At 35.0% G+C, this 17804-nt stretch overlaps 1 protein-coding gene across 1 annotated transcript in view; it reads left to right on the forward strand.

Annotated features, from left to right (window-relative positions):
* Nucleotides 1–17804, forward strand: part of TRHDE (thyrotropin releasing hormone degrading enzyme) — a 443586-nt gene that overhangs the window by 414595 nt on the left and 11187 nt on the right. Inside the window, exons 16-18 of the mRNA XM_024122728.2 lie at nt 7724–7891; nt 8423–8563; nt 14857–14938. Of these exons, the coding sequence (XP_023978496.2) occupies nt 7724–7891; nt 8423–8563; nt 14857–14938 (391 nt within the window). The remainder of the gene's footprint in view (nt 1–7723; nt 7892–8422; nt 8564–14856; nt 14939–17804) is intronic.

Here is a 17804-nt window from a genome sequence, read left to right on the forward strand (position 1 = left end):
GAAATTAAGGTAAACCTCATTTGCATGGACCCATACATTTCTTGATGTAGTAATTTGATGGATACAAAAGCTGGTGCAATTTTCAACCTTTGTATGAGGAATTCAAGACAATGACTGTTGCTGTAAGTTATTCCTGGGCAACAAGATTTATTTGTTCAGGTGGAGCCCTATGTCATCCAGTGGAGTTTTCATAAACACTCAAGCCTGGATCATGATTTGAATGGGAATAGTGCTATGGATTTTCTCTTGTAACTAATGTGTCATTCCTATCATTGTCTTTCATCTTAAAAGTTAACCGCAAGTACGGATTCCTAATCATTGTGATTCAGAGAACACCATCTATATTTAGACTTCATATCATAGGAGGCACTGAGATTTACAGTGCTCTGACCTGAGCTAAGTGAAGAAGAAGCTTAAATATTCAAGGATCAGGATAGAGCAGATTTGAAATTCGTTGGGAAGCCACGGATAATAGGCACGCAATTATCCAGAAACAATTTACCTCCTCTGTAACACAGGCGTCTATAAATAGGGCAATTTATCAGCCATTTCACAACTTCTGTTACAACTGTATACCTCTTAAGTTTTAAATTATGTTTTTAGAGCTATTTATGCTAGCAGCCGGCTGCTCCCTGTTTTAAAGTGAGTCATCATGGATATCTTAATTTTTCTACCTTTGTTATAAACCAGTTCAATTTTTTGGAGGTCTTATGGGTATAATTGATTCTGGATGTCATAAGGGTTCTGAGTTGTGAAACGTTAAATAACTTTGTTCTGGGCTTTTCAGTAGAATGTGTTCAAAATCCAGACCAAAGAAAAATTTTCAACAAATCAAGTCTCCAAACAAATCAGATTCTCCTCTCATTGCGTTTTTTCCCCTTTACCTTTTTGTAGGTCTTTGTCATGCCTGTCATTTTTACTCTGAATTTTTTGGCCACTCTGTACATGTCTCATGTGTTCTTTCTTTCTTTCTACTTTTTCTTTGCTGTCTGCTTCTTCTTGTCCTCTTCTTTTTAATGTTGTCTGAGTCACTTGGTTTCTTTTGTTCTTATGCTTTAGCAATTATATTTTATGAAGTGGTCTTACAGCCCAGAAACTTAACCCTCTCCATCCCTTTCCCTTCCCAGCCAGTAGAAATAATAGCTACTGTATATATAGGGACTTAAAGGTTTAAAATAGAATGTAATATATATTATTTCAGATTAAGCAAAGTGGACGTCTCTTTTAAAGTACATTTATTTTAATTATAAGAGCCATTTAAAAGGAGTGCAGCTATCTTAAAATATACTCCTGATACATTCGGGATATTAAGAGTTAAAATGACCCACCCATTCCCAGCAATCCTTTTTCTTTCATATGGAAAGAGCAGCATATACCTCTTAGCAAATATGCAAAAATAAAATGTGAAAAGGTTTGGAACATCATTTCAGAACACAGTAATTTTAAATATAGTTGGTCTATTGTCCACCAGGTTTCCCCAACTCTATTTTGTTTTGAGGTCCAAAGGGTATTTTGTTTTTTCGTGCTCCGGGTTCAGTGGGAATGAACAGGCTGTGTGGGCACCAGTGAGAAGACTCTTCAGAAACAGAGCAGCCCCAGCTGATGCATGAAAGGTGCCAGCTGACAGCGTTGCTGTCTCCTGTTCTTTCAGCCACTCACCAACTGCATACTTCACTTGGGATTCTGTTCTTCCTTGGCCATGGGCCTTGTAGAGATACTAAGGAACGATATTCCTTTGGTTGCCAGGGTTTTTGTATAGATTCAGCAGTGTATTTGATTGACAAGTATACCAGTAAAGTTAGGTGGAATTATAAAAGTGTATTTTATTGTAATGCCTTAAACTTGGACGTAGTGTCTGTAGTGACTTCCATAATTACTCATTCACTTTTAGCAAGGTTGTCTAAAAACTTTATTTTTGCTATCTTTATAGTCCAGTACTTATTTGGGAATGATAGGAATATTTGTTGGCACTGCATCCTAATAATAACAGTAGTAAAAGTAATGAGGAGGAGAGATGTTATTACTACCTATTTAGACAATTTTCTATGTCTCCTGTACTTGGCTATGTACAACGTTTATCTAAAATCCATACTGAACCCTTGACATGCACCGTTTTCATGTGAATATCAAATGAAACATTATTTCATTTAATCATTGTAACAACCCTGTAAGGAATTATGATTCCCATTTTCCAGATGAGGAAGCAGACAGGTAGGTGCAAAAAGTCACACATTCCTTCTAAACATCTGTAATTTTTATTCAGGATGGCTTTCTTAGCGGCAGTCAAGGGACCAAGAAATCTGGATAGAATGAGAGATGGGGGTAGCGGACAAGATGGACAGGGTCAGCCTTTGTAAATGCAGGTTATTTTTCAGTCTGATAGTTAAAAGTCTAGGATTGTCTGCCCCAAAAGAAGTAAGAGTGCTTGTACTTGTAAGGCAGAGCAAGATACGGAGTATTGGTGAGGAAGCTTCAACCAAAGCTGTCTTCCAATTTTTAGTTAGAATAGGCGAATGATATTTCAAATGAACTGCAAATTAATTAAAATTAATTAAATGGTGTGCCACACTCTATATCAATGGCATGTGTAGTGCCACTGAAAGAAAGAGGTATTCTTCGAGAGGCCAGTGATTTGAGAATTTTTTTTATTGTCTTTGAAAATAATTAAATCAACATTTCAATATTAATACAATCACTAATGAAAAGACACTTGTACTAACAGAGCAGGAAGGACCTTAGAACTCATGTATTTTAGCCCTTGTCCAGTTAGGATTAAAAAATAAAGCCCAAAGCAATGATCTTGACTTGCCCAGTCCTGGAGGCAGTTACTGGTCAAATTAGGTCTACTGAGAACCTGCTTAGAAATAAATAGACCCATATCATGATTAAGCATCAAAATTTATATTTTAAAATAGTGTGTTTTTTTTTTCTTTTAGCAAGTATAATTTTCCTCTGGGAGATATTTTTACTCTATCATCAGAATAATTTCTATATATTATTCAACAGCATTTTTTATATTGGTATATATTTTATTCTAAAAGTAACAGAATTTTATCTTTATAAATGTAGTTATGCACTTATTTATTTCCAAAGTAACTGTAAAAGTTATTAAATTATTAAATTTGAAATATGTGAGTAAAAAAAATACTAGTTACCTATAATCCCCAAACCCAGAGGCTAATGTTGTTAATATTCTTGTTTATCTTTCCAGCCTTTCTTTTAACATACACATTAACATTTTTCTTTAGACTTAACACAGTGATATTATATATATATTACTCTGTCCTTAAAAATATATTTCATCATATTAAATAATATATTTTACCATATCATTAAATATTAATCTATGATATCATTCTTAGTTGCTATTTACATCTTAAAATAGTCCTTTATTGTTATTTTAAATGAGTCCTGATTTTTAACCTTAAAATACAATGCAGCAATGAAAAATTTCATAGCAAAAATCTTTGGAAATTTTCCTGTTATTTATCTTAACTTACCAATCTACTTCACAATTTTCCATTTAACAATTACCAATTTACTATGTTTTAAAATATTAGTCCCACTACATCACCATTATTATTTAACTCAGTAAAAAATTTTTCCTAAAAGACGCATGCCTTTAATTTTTCCACTGCTTAATTTTTTAACTTCTACCCCAAAGCTTTTCGTTTTTAGGCATTTGCTTTTGGCAAGGTGAAAAAGGTTAAACATATCACCAAAATGCAAAAAATAAATTATTCCAAAATGATATACTGAATTTGTATGCTTTCAAAACTTTTATCATACAAATGAACTCTGTAATCATGCTATTTAAAATGAGAGTACAATAAAAAACATAGTAGAAGTTACATTAATTAGGTAATCATTTCTGCAAAGTTAGTACCTTAGAAAGATAAAGGCACTTCCTTTGGGCTCAGCATTACCCCATTCATCTTGTAGGAAGGCAGCTAGGAGAGACCAGCTCCCTGTTCCTTTATATAATGTACACCATACCCAACTTTCCTTCCCACATGATAAAATTCCACTAAAAGATTTACTTCTGAGGCAGCAGTTAAAGAGAAATGACCATGGGGGTTTTCACATTTTCATAAACAATTTCCATATTCTCTCTCCCAGTAATCCTAATATCAAGAATCTCATAGGACTCATTTGCACTCTTCATAACTATGAGTTCTGTAGGTTTTTCAGCTCATGCTTTACAAAAAATAAGCTTTTTCATTTGTTCCTAATGACTTTGGTTTATACAAAGAGATCTTAAACTGTCCCCAGAGCAATCATTTTGCTAAAATGTTGTTAGCGCATCTTTACAAATTTAGCAGCAAAAGGGGGTTTCATTAACAATGGAAATTGTTAGGAGCCAAGGGCCCTTGGCAAGTTCAGTGCTCACCAATCTTGTTTTATTTTCAGTGATGAGTACAAATAATCTTGTGAACTATGCATTGATTCTTTATCTGGTGGGTGAATAAGGAAGATAAGGAGTTGATGGGTTGGGAGGAGATGCTAGAAAAATCAGAGTGGTATTTTTGGCTAATCCGCTCTGTCCTTGCTCTTCTAAGGAGCCTTCTGAATCTTAAGCAAGTGTACCTCCCAGCATCTGCTAATAGCCATTACTTTCCTGAGAGTTTGGGGATTTGTAGCTGAGATCAAGGGCTATTTTTCAGTGGACCATCAACAGGTTTCAGATTATATATGTAAATATATGTAAGTCTCATTTTCCTAGTAATGAAATTTGACGCATCTGCTATGCACAGGGGGACAGCTGCTCATGAGCCTGAAACTTGACCTGCAGTTTCTTCCAGAGCACATCCAAATTACGTGGTCTTTCTCTTGTTTGGGGCTGCCGGTTCAAAAACAGAATTTGCCCCTATTCTGGGCAGTTTTGCTTTCAAAGGCCTCCTTTGCCCAGGACAACTTTTGTTAGATTCCTTCAGGATGGTCTGTCTGCCATTTTATCCAGCACTTCATTGCTGGGTGCCCTTTCAAGATTTCTTCTCCTTGCTCTGTATATGATCAGCTTGCTACACAGCAACTCCTTAAATACACCCCCAGCCTATGTCCTTTAAGTCAGCCAGAGGCTGTGTTTTAACAAGTGTCATTTTGATTCTGGTGAACAGAATGGAAGCTTATTGTTGGAAAACCATTCTTGCCACCGTTGAATATTTATCAAAGATGACTAATTAAACTATGGACTTAAAAAAAAGTAATGAAAAATAGGGGGTAGAAGTGACATCTGTGGCCAGTTCAGCACTAAGGGAATTATAGATTGGATGCACTTGTATTACTCTGCAGCCTACTAGTTAGATCCAGCGTTTGGTTGTTCTTACTTTCTACAAGATAGTGTTTTATGGAACAACAAAAATCAGCATTCAGTGACAATTACTGATTATTACTACTAACAGAAATCTATGTATCTTATTTTCATCATCATTAGCTATGTCTAAGCTGATAGAAATAGGAAAGACATTCATGTATAGCTCATCCTAGTTCTTTCTCAACTTACTTACTATATTGTTGTTATAGTGCAAAATATCCTCTCTCAGAACAGTTTCCTCTCCTGCAAAAAGAAGTTTATAATACAGATATCATGATAGTATCGTATAGACTAAATAAAATAAGACAGGTAACCTGGAATGTAGTATTGTGCAAAAGTGGTATTTTCTACCTCTGTTGCCCCTTTAGCCAGTGTCCAGGACTTTGCACTGACCAACCCATTTATTCATTTGTGTATGCATTTTACACAGTTCAGCATCAGCCAGGAGCAACTACTGAATTGCAAAAATATGGATTGTTGCTAATGACTATAGTATGTGACACAAGTTACTTCTAAGGAACATAGTTTAATATCTGCCTTTTTCTTTTTCCTTTTTCTTCTTTCTTTTTTTGCCTTTTCTATATTTCCATATGCCTTTCTGCTTGATATTGGAGACTGGTTTCATACGCAGTAACAAACCTCATTCAGTGGGCTCTATCCCTGAACTCTTTGGTATATTAATTGCTTAAGGAATTTTTTTTAGAAAGTAAGCTGTTACTATTAGGTCTAATATGCTTTGATCAATGATTTGATGATTTAAGTAGACATTTTATTGTTAGTTTTTGCAAATTTTCATAGCAATCTCTTGGCCAAAATCATGACAATAATAATACAGTGTTGTGCCCTGTAGCCTGTAATAGTTGGAGGGAAAAAATTCATCCTCTTTTCTAGCTCTTGATTTAAAGGAAGACTTTAAACTTTTAACTTATTGAAGTTAGTAAAGATGGATGCATTTTTGTAATCTTATGTTGTATCTACCAGGACTGACACACTCTTCAACATATGGTGGCAATGTTTTCCCTAGTGATTTCAGATGTGCTGTGTGGCAAGCTGGTCATAAACAGAGCAGGGAGAAGAAGGTTTCACCACCCACTGGGAAGACTATTATGGGTACTTTCATCAAGGGATTCCAGGGCTGAGAGGGAAGACAGGAGAAAGAAGTGAAGCTCTTTTCTGGTTTCTTCTGATGTCTATATTCCTTTTGTTTCCTCAAAAACAAAACAAATCAAACAAACAAACAAAATGCCAAATACCACAAAGGAAAAAAAGCTTCAGTCAGCAAGATTAAAGTAACTATTCTCCAAACATTTTAATTATTGGGAGGAAGAGACAGAATAATATACTTTTAGCCATTTCTGGGAACTGTGAATTTTGTATGCTAGTACTAACAACTCTACACATTTGGTATCCTGATACACAATCTTCAATATCCTGATTGCAGACCTACTTAGCTGCTTAACAAATAAGATGAAGATCATCTTACTGGTAGTCATTCAGATGCTTCCTCCTGTTTTCCAAATACTCCATTAACCAAAGCAATGTTTTAATCATCTAAGTCTTAAATATTTAAAAGGGATTGTTTCATCTTGTTATCCAGAGAAAACATTTCTTATTATTAACCACATTCAAATTACAGATGAGGAATTTTAATAATAGATTACTAAATATTATACAAAGCAGAAATGCATTTTTAATTTTTTAAAATATTGAAGTGTTCTTTAAGAGAACAGTTTTTTTAAATGTGGGGTATATATCAAAACTTGAAAGAACAATATTTAGTAAAAAATTGCCACGGCGGAGTACACATGAGAATTTCAGCTTATAAATAGCCAAGATTAATTAAATCGAGTAACAGTTTCCCACTGTAATATTTACTTTCTCAAAATTTACTACTTATGTTTTATCTGTTTATTATCTATATTAATAATCTTCTAGGTTCCAAAATTTGGAGAGCTATTTGAGAAAAATAATTTTAGAAAAAATTGTCTAAGAATTTAGGAGATGTTTCTGTTTTATCCAGATTAGTCAGTCTCTTCATCCAGTGCTTTCTCGTGGTTCTTGGGTCTAACAATTCCGAGAGCAAAATTTTTGATTGATAAATATATGAATGCTGGTGGAAATATAAGGCACCCTGTTTCTATTTTTTTAAGGCTTTATGTTCTGATTCTTGTTTACATAGTTTCAAGAGTGGAAAAAATTTCATTCAAAACTATCTTTAAATAAAATACATTATTCATTTAGTAGGGAATATTTTTGAATATTGTTACTCTATAGCATTATTCTCTTTCAGGTGAATCTAATTAACAAAACCATCTTTTTAAAAACTGACTAGTAGAGCAGCATCTGTCTTTATTTTCAATACTATGAAGCTTTTAATTAACAGAAAACCACCATGGGTTGCTTCTTTAGAATACCACTAAATGTTAGAGACATCGTCTACTGTACAGGAGTTTCACTACTAGATGAGGATGTCTGGGAATTCATATGGATGAAATTCCACTCCACCACGGCTGTTTCTGAAAAGAAAATATTATTGGAAGCCTTAACTTGCAGTGATGACAGGAATTTATTAAATAGGTGGGTCAATTAATTTTTAAAATTCATGTAATGAGAGTATTCTCTGTTAATCAAACTGTACTGAACTTGTTTTTATTTCCTAAAATATATGCTAGTTACTCTAAAATTTATCTTTCTAGAGCTAAGGAAAACTGCCATATTAATATGACTAAAGCTTGTTGATTTGAAAGGTATACCTTAGTTTCTAACTAATTATTTTATGTTTTTTCATATATATGTAAGACAATATTTCATTATAAAAAGAAGCATTTATTAAAAAGAATTTTTAAAGTGAGTTTGCATCATCAAACCAAAACTATGATTTCTCCACCCACAAGATTGTTCAGACTTTAATTAATATATTAATTACAGTACTATGAATTTGATCTTCCTCCTTTTATAAAAACAAAATTGTTCTATTGATAAAATTTTTTTAGTAAAGTTTACACTGGACTGTTCTTTGAAGACTGTGATAAATCATGTAATTTTGGTAATTTTATTAAAAATCTTTGTTATTGGACTAAAACTTTCCCCACAATTCTATTCTTAAAGGCTTCTAAATCTATCACTGAATTCTGAGGTGGTGCTGGATCAAGATGCAATTGACGTGATAATCCATGTAGCTCGAAATCCACATGGCCGAGACCTTGCCTGGAAATTTTTTAGAGATAAATGGAAGATATTAAATACCAGGTAAAAATAAGAGTTCAATCATTCATACTGGAGTGAGTAAATCAAAGGTAACATATGAGAGATAAAAGCCCTACTTTTTGTGGTAGAACCAAGGTCCAGATAATAGAATTAGATTTTGAAGTAGTCAGCCAAGATGGGTGTTGCCACTCTTGTGAAACTCAGAATTAATTTAACAGTTCTATAACATTATTCATTTATTAAAGATTGATAACCACAATTATATATGGAAATGTGCAGAGTGAAAAGGTTTAGCATTGCAGCTTTCCTGGAAGATCTATCAAACTGTCTTAGGTTGAAGGAATCATATCATTAAAACCCTATATCCTGAGTGTGTTGTAGAAAAAATGAATTATGAATCATATGTAATGGTATTATAACAAGAAAACTTTAATTACTTCTGTAGAATTGTTTAAATTCTTTTAAAAATATAAATATCATAAAACACCTGAAATAAAACCATGATATCGAGAAGGAATATTTGAATGGCTGTATAATTCTAGTTGCAGTAGAATTTATTCCTGAGCCATCTTGCTTCATGTTGAGAATAATTCAGCCTCAATTTTAGAAAATATTTCGTTATGTATTTAAATATATTATAATAAATGTTAATTTATTACTCTGATAATCTCTACAGTATTTTAAAATTAAATTCATCATAGAGCATGTAAATGCTGCATGTTCTCCAACTTAAATGTCCCCAGACAACATACCTACTGTTCCATCTCTTAAAAACTGGTGTATAAACTTTATTTTTTAAAAGGACATTTTTATTGGTTGACCTTGTATAATGAGTTCAATTTGAATGGATATGGCATATTAAAACATATTTCTATCTATAAATATTTCATTGTTAGAAAGCACTGATAGTCCTAGAAAGCATTTTTTTTCCCTAGTATTTTCAGCTCAGAAATTGGAATGTTTGAAAGATTAGAGCTTGCTTTGCTGTCATGCACATAGTATAATGAATAGTCAGACACAAGGTGGAATTAATATATATATAGAAACAAGTATTTCACTTTAAAAAGTATCAAATATCTACCAAATAAACAGTTTCTTTAGGGAGTGGTTTTGTAGATCAGAGTTAAGTGTAATGCATATATAGTTTATAGTCCCTACCAAAACATGTTTGGTTCCTGATATGCCTGTTTTGTTTCACTGAGAGTCCATGATCTCTAATCAAGAGGTGGAAAGATTGAGACAGCATTAAAACCACCTCAGTCCTAATGACCTCTTTGTTTTATTAACTGAACATCATTAATAATAGGGAAAACTCTGAAGAGGGAGGAAGAGGCATTTAGAAACTCAACTTTACGCTCAATTTTTCTGTAAACCTAACACTGCTCTAAAACTAAAGTCTGTTACTTAAAAAAAAAAAAAAAGGTAGAAAGATTGAGACTTCAGCATTTCTACAGACAGGGCAGTGTTAATCTTGACAAATAGGATTGTCTCCTTTATCTTCTACTCCTCTGTCAATCTATGAACATGAAAGTTCATGGGGAAACTGTCCAAGGTTCTCCTTGCTTCCTGCCCTGCAGATTCTCCCTGGTTTTAGTTGCCATCAAATCTCGTGGCTTGAACAATTCCCAGATCTACATCTCTAACTCAGACATTTCACCTAAGCTTCAACCTATGATAGACAGTTTCTTGTTGAGATCCCCTACTGGGGTAAACCGTCATTTTCCTTTTGTCTTCCTTTTCTCAGTAAATATATGGTCATCCACCAATTGCTCAAGCCAGGCACCTGGAAATCTACATATGGTTCTCCCTTTCCCTTGACATATGTAATAATTAGGCTTGAGGTCTTATAATTTAACAATTCCTAAATGTTTCACGTTTCTTGAATTCTTCCTCTCTTTCCTGCTACCACTGCCCTAGTGAAGGTTCTTATCTCTTGCCAGTACCCTTAACAATAGCCTTCTGTCTCTGCCTTTATAGTTACATCTACCACTACCACCACCACACACATACACACACACACACACACACATACACACACATACACAATCTCTCACACACACATACTCACACACACGTACACAATCTCACACACATACTCACACACATACCTCTTCCCTTTGTCCCAAGAATCTCTCTGAAAAGCAAAAATGATATTTTCCTGCTGTAAAACCTTCAATACTCTGTGCCACACTGAAAATCTAAGCTCCTCTCTTCCTAACCCTTCTACCTCTTATTCTATGATCCTCAGCCTCACAATTTATACACTCAATACCAAATGCATGTAGTCGTCGGCATACACCATGTTGTTTCACACCTCCTTGCCTTTGTTTATGTTGGCTCTCTGCCTAAAATTACTTTCTTCCTTGATATTTGGAACTACTCCATACTTAATCTATCTGGCATCATCTCCTGGAAGCGTTTCTGAAGACCCCACAGCTAAAGAGAATTTCTCTGAACACTGTATAATTTTATTTTCACCACAGTTAGCCACAATAACTGGGAATGATCTGTTTACAATACTAGATAGTATATTACCTTCAAGGAAAGGATTGTGCCTTTTTCTTCTTCACATAACTGCAAGCAAAGTATAAGCAAAACACTCTTTGAAGAATTATTCTCATTCCTGTACAGTAGCCCATTTCTGTAACCACATATTGATCACTAATGATTACTTATATTATTATTGAATGTTGATTTAGTTTACTTGATTGATATAACTTTTCCCATGGAATAGTTCAATGTTAGAATTACAGCAAATTATGATGGTCATACAGTTTAGCTCCCCTCATTTTACAGATGAGAAAACTGAGGTTCCAGAAGCTAAATTACTTAAGTTCCCACAGGTAAGAACAGCATTAGAAAACCTCTTGTAGTGATGACTGGACCTCTGCTTTCAAAAACTCATAACCTTAGGGCTTCCCTGGTGGCGCAGTGGTTGAGAGTCTGCCTGCCGGTGCAGGGGACACGGGTTCGTGCCCCGGTCCGGGAGGATCCCACATGCCGCGAAGCGGCTGGGCCCGTGAGCCATGGCCGCTGAGCCTGCGCGTCCGGAGCCTGTGCTCCGCAACGGGAGAGGCCACAACAGTGAGAGGCCTGCGTACCGCAAAAAAACAAACAAACAAAAACTCATAATCTTATCTTTAGAGTACTTTTAGCTTTTTTTTTTTATTGAAATGTAGTTCATTTACAATACAGTTCAGGTGTAAAACATAGTGATTCCATAGTTTTATAAATTACACACCATACAATGTTATTAAAATATCATTGACTATATTCCCTGTGCTGTACATTATGTCCCTGTGACTTATTTATTTTATAACTAGTATTTGTACCTCTTAATCCTCTTCACTTCACTCCACCCTCCTCCCCTCTGACAACCACTAGTTTTCTGTATCTGTGGCTCTGTTTCTGCTTTGTTATACTTTTTCATTTTTTTTTTTTTTAGATTCCACATATAACTGAAAACATACAATATTTGTTTTGCTATATCTGACTTATTTCAGGTAGCATAATACCCTCTAGGTCCATCCTTGTTGTTATAAATGGCAAGATTCCCTTTTTTTTTTTTTTTTGGTCTGAGTCATATCCCATTGTATATATAAATGCCACATCTTCTTTATCCTTTCATCTGTTAATAGACACTTAGGCTACTTCCATTTCTTGGCTATTGTAAATAATGCCACAGTGAACACAAGGGTGCTTATATCTTTTCCAATTAGTGTTTTTGTTTTCTTTGGAAAAATACTCGTGAGTGGAATTGCTGGATCGTATGATAGTTCTGTTTTCTCCAATTGCCACCAACAGTGCATGAGGGCTCCCTTTTCTCCATGTACTCACCAACACTTGGTATTTCTTTATTTTTTGTTGATAGTCATTCTGACAGGTGTGAAGTGATATCTCATTGTGGTTTTGATTTGCATTTCCCTGATGCTTAGCAATGTTGAGCATGTTTTCTTGTACCTGTTGGCCATCTGTATGTCTTCTGTGGAAGAATGTCTATTCAAGTCCTCTGCCCATTTTTTAAATGGGTTTTTTTTATATTGAGTTTTATAAGTTCTTTGTGTATTTTGGTTATTATCCCATAATCAAGCATATCATTTGCAAATATCTTCTCCCATTCAGTAAATTGCCTATTCATTTGTTGATGATTTCCTTTTCTGTGCCAAAGCTTTTTAGTTTGATGTGGTCCTATTTGTTTATTTTTGCTTTTGTTGACCTTGCATGAGGAGACAGATCCAAAAAATATTGCCAAGACTTATGTCAAAGAGTGTATGTTTTCTTCTAAGGGTTTTATGGATTCAGGTCTTACATTTAAGTCTTTAATCCATTTTGAATTTATTTTTGTATATGGTATAAGAACATAGTCCACTTTCATTCTTTTATATATAGTTGTCCAGTTTCCCAATACTATTTATTCAAGAGACTGGTTTTCCTCCATTGTATATTCTTGCTACCTTTGTCACAAATTAATTGACCAGATGTGCGTGGATTTATTTCTTTTCCACTGATCCACGTGTCTGTTTTTGTGCCAGTACCATATGTTTTTATTACTATATCTTTGTGGTATAGTTTGAGGTTAGGATGTGTGATACCTCTAGTGTTGTTCTTCTTTCTCAAGATTGCTTTGACAATTCAAGGTCTTTTGTGGTTCCACACAGATTTTAGGATTATTGGTTCTAATTCTGTGAAAAATGCCTTTGGTATTTTGATGGGGATTGCAGTGAATCTGTAGATTGCTTTAGATAGTATGCACATTTTAACAGTATTAATTCTTCTGATACATAGCACTGTATATCTTTCCATTTAATTATGTTGCATTTAACTTCTTTCATCAGTGTTTCATAGTTTTCAGAGTACCTGGTCTTTCATGTTCCTTGGTTAAATTTATTCCCAGATATTTTATTCTTTTTGATGCAGTTGTAAATGGAATTGTTTTCTTGACTTTTCTTTCTGATAATTCAGTATTAGTGTATAGAAATGTTGCTGACTTCTATATATTAATTTTGTTTCTTGCAACTTTATTGAATTCATTTAATCTAATAGGTTTTGTTTGTTTGTTTTTGTGGAGTCTTTAGGGTTTTCCATATAGTATAATGTCATCGGCAAACAGTGAAAGTTTTACTTCTTCCTTTCCACTTTGGATTCTTTTTATTTCTTTGTCTTGTCTGTTTGCTGTGGCAAGAACTTCCAATACTATGTTGAATAAAAGTAGCGAGAATGGGCATCCTTGTCTTGTTCCTGATCTTAGAGGAAATGCTTTCATTTTTCACCATTGAGTATGCTGTTAACTGTGGCCTTGTCATATATGACCTTTATTATGTTTATGTATGTTCCCTTTATACCAATTTGTTGATGGTTTTTATCATGAATGGATACATAATTTGTTCTCAAGTTCTTTATATAGTTGTATTATGGGCATGTCATAGGAGGAGGTGAGTTCAGGGTCTTTCTATGCAGCCATCTTGATCCTGCCTCCAGTTTAGTCTAGTGTACTTTTTTTTTTTTCAAAGAGTACGATAACCTGTGATAGGTACCCTTAACACAGTAGACAATAAATGAAATGAGAAATCTTTCCAACTCACTGATACATAGTGTTCTTTGCCTTGGGTCATGAGTCAAGTAATTATGCTTGTGGTACAAAGATTATGACATTCAAAAGAACAACTTGATGTTTTATTTTAATACTCACATGAGAAAATGCTAATATTTTGGGAGCATTTTTGAGAAATTTGGCTCAGTTTCTAGGAATGAAAAAGGATAATGCCGATGTCAATTTTGACTGACCAGACCAAAGGATCTGTGTGACTTAACTGCTAATACCCAAGTTTTTCCTGCAGTTCTATTTCTTTTGGTAAGATCCTTCTTCCTTACAGTGATCTAGGTTGCTTTAAAATTAAAACTTTTAGGGAATTCCCTGCCAGTCCAGTGGCTGGGACTCTGTGCTTCCACTGCAGTGTTCGATCCCTGGTCAGGGAACTAAGATCCTGCAAGCCACGGGGTGCGGCCAGAAAAACAAAAAGTAAAATTGAAAGTTTTAAAATGTTTCTTTCTCTGGCTTTATATTGGAAATATAATAGTAATTCCTAAATATAATTTTAGAGGGCTCTCTTTAGACCTCTTTGAAACACTGTGAGCCAAATCAGGATGCATTTGATGGCATCCCATAGCCATAGCTCTTTGCACCTCCCTGACTCCCTAGGGAAATGGCCTTGAATGGCACTAAGACAACACAGGTCACTTGGAGCCCTTGAAAAGGATTCTTAAAAAATATGTGTAGTAGTATTTCCTAAATAACTGCCTGCTTTAACATTAAGACTTTTTTTTAATCTTTCAAGGTATGGAGAAGCATTGTTTTTGAATTCCAAACTTATCAGTGGAGTTACAGAATTTCTTAATACTGAAGGTGAACTGAAAGAGGTAAATATTTTCAGATGAGTTCTAATGCTTTTCTTTTATAACCATATGAAATTATACATTTACTTCAACCATTTCTTTCCAATAAAGTCATACCCATTCCTTTGAAGCACGTGCGCCCACGCACACACCCATGCTAAAGACTACACCATTCATTATTTGCAAAGGTATTTCTAACATATTAGTATTTAATATTAAATTCCCGTGAGAGGTGCTTGAATGCAATGATTCTCAAGTTGGGAGACTCCAAATACACTCCAGAAATCTTTGATCCAATCAGCTACCCCTCTATTGATTCTGTGAACCCAGTTTGGGATCCTTGGAACAAAAAAAACTATCCTGTCACAATGACTCAGTATTTGGATACAGAGGACCAAGGGTGCTATTGAGGTACAGAACTTGAGATTCATTACTTTGTGGTCAGGTCTACACAAAGAATGATAATTGGATATGGTAATAATGCTTCATGCTATTTGGTTTGTTAAATGGAATAAATTCATACATTTGGACGGAAGTGTATCTGGCAACATATATTGATATTAACAGTTCGTTTAAAATTCTGCTAGATACAATCACAAGTGAATTTCATTGATGAAACTGAACTTATTTTTTAAGGACTAGTGTCCAGTTTGCAGAGCATCTAACATTTTCTTTTTTCTCTGTTTTATGTCTTTGGAAATTTAAACCAGCTAGTTTTGTGACCATTAATTCACATCTCTAATAGTTAGGGGTATGAAATGGGGGGTGGGGTAAGTAGGTAGGAGGAAGGAACAAAATATTTGACTGATTAAAATGAGTTCGGCTTCAAACATTTATTGCTTTTTAGTCTGCTGCTCAACTCCATTATAAAATATAGCTGAGATTTGGCATTGAGAATCACAGTTTCTTCAGTTTTCACTGACAGAATGCCCTGTGCTGTGACCCAGAGCTCATCCCATTGAGCAGGATTCTCCCAGAAGCATCCACCCTGGCACCATCTCTAATATCTCCTAATATTGTCCAATTTTGTACGGTCATCCCCCACGCACTCACTTGGATTCTTTCACACCATGAGCTAAGCTAAGCTAAGTCTCTGATTGTAAGGATTTGAAATTCAATTTTTATCCCTATGTGTGTTCCCAGCGCTGAAGAATTTGAAAGCCCTAGCACATGTTTTACTGTATTTTTTATTTTTAATGAAGGAAGCTAAAAGGGAAGGAATTCTTTCATATCCATAGGAAAGAGAAAGAAAGAACAATTGAGCTAATGAGTTTATGTATTTAAATGAAGTAGTTTTAATTCTTTGATTTTACATTCAATAATCAGAATGAAAGACTCATTTAGTGGCAACCTGTGCAGTCATTGAAGTGAACACAGAAGTGAAAGATCTCGCCTCTCCTCCCCTCTCCGCTTCCCTCCTTTTAGCTCCCTTCCTTCTGCCGTCTTCCTCTCCCCTTTTGCCTCTCTCCTGTTCTCTCTCCCTCTTCTTCTGTTCTCTAACTCTATCTTTCATGTTTTCCTTGCTTCGGTGTAATACCCAGCTCATGGAAAAACATCTGTTAAATGGACATTTAAATTGATTTTATCATATGATGGCCATTTTACTTTACATATTTCACTTACATACTTAATTTTTTACACTTGACTTAATTGCCATTTGAAATGTTCCAAGATACCCCTATAATGAAAGGTGCCATTTGAAAACTGAAACTCAACTGTGGCTTTTATTCCATTATCTGCAAAGCAGCTAACTTCACAATACAGGCTCTCTGTAGCCTGAGTGATGAATCCCTTCATGACACAGATGCTCGCACTGACTTTCTCGTTTACCAACTGCTGCCTGAGGTTTTTCCATACTTTTATTACCTAATCATCGACTGTAGGATTGTGGACCACTATTGTTGGGTGGGAGGGGGGTTAATTTGTATTGCCGATAACCCCCTTCCATAAATATAAAGGAACTGAGGAAGTTTCAGTCTCACTTTCCCATAACCAATGAGCCTCGTAAGCAGAAAAACCAATATGCTCCCTTTGGATATAGCATATTCTTATTTTCAGAAGTTTATAGATCAAAAGTGAATCGACATCTTTATGAATTCTGAAAACTAATTTGAGATTGTAATGATCCCCATCAACTTTAGGGGCATTCAGCAGAGAAGACACTTACCTTGTTCTATGGTCCCTTCCCCAAAACTACATTCTAGTACCTGAAACTGGCAATTTCCTTCTAATTACATAGCTCTAGCAATTTGAACAATATTTCTCCATGAAACAGTACATCACTTCCTTAATTTTAAACTAATGGAAGTACAACCTCATGGAACCTCAGAGGCCCTTGCCATTTTTCCATACTAATGCCCGTTCAGCAATCCTCTTCAGCACTCATTTTTTTGGCCTCTTGAACCTTATATACAACACTGTTGTAAAAGAACATAGATCCTGTGCATTACAGACATCCCATTTACAGTTTTAATGTTGAAAATATAAACCTCGGGCTTCCCTGGTGGCGCAGTGGTTGAGAGTCCGCCTGCCAATGCAGGGGACCTGGGTTCGTGTCCCAGTCCGGGAAGATTCCCACATGTCGCGGAGCGGCTGGGCCCGTGAGCCATGGCCGCGGAGCCTGTGCCCCGCAATGGGAGAGGCCACAACAGTGAGAGGCCCGCAAAAAAAAAAAAAAAAAAAAAGAAAACATAAACCTCATGATCGGGCAAATTCAATTCATTTATATAGTTACTAAGAGTATATTGTGTGCTGCACTTTATAAATTATTTTGTGATGTTTAAGGTCTAGAGTACCCTAAATCAAGAGTACTAAATACTAAAATGTTTTTTAATAGAGAAATTAACAAACATGTCTAGAAATTTTATGCTAAGGAGAACAGGGAACACAA

This window comes from Physeter macrocephalus, chromosome 6, assembly GCF_002837175.3.
Source record: "Physeter macrocephalus isolate SW-GA chromosome 6, ASM283717v5, whole genome shotgun sequence".
NCBI lineage: Eukaryota > Metazoa > Chordata > Mammalia > Artiodactyla > Physeteridae > Physeter > Physeter macrocephalus.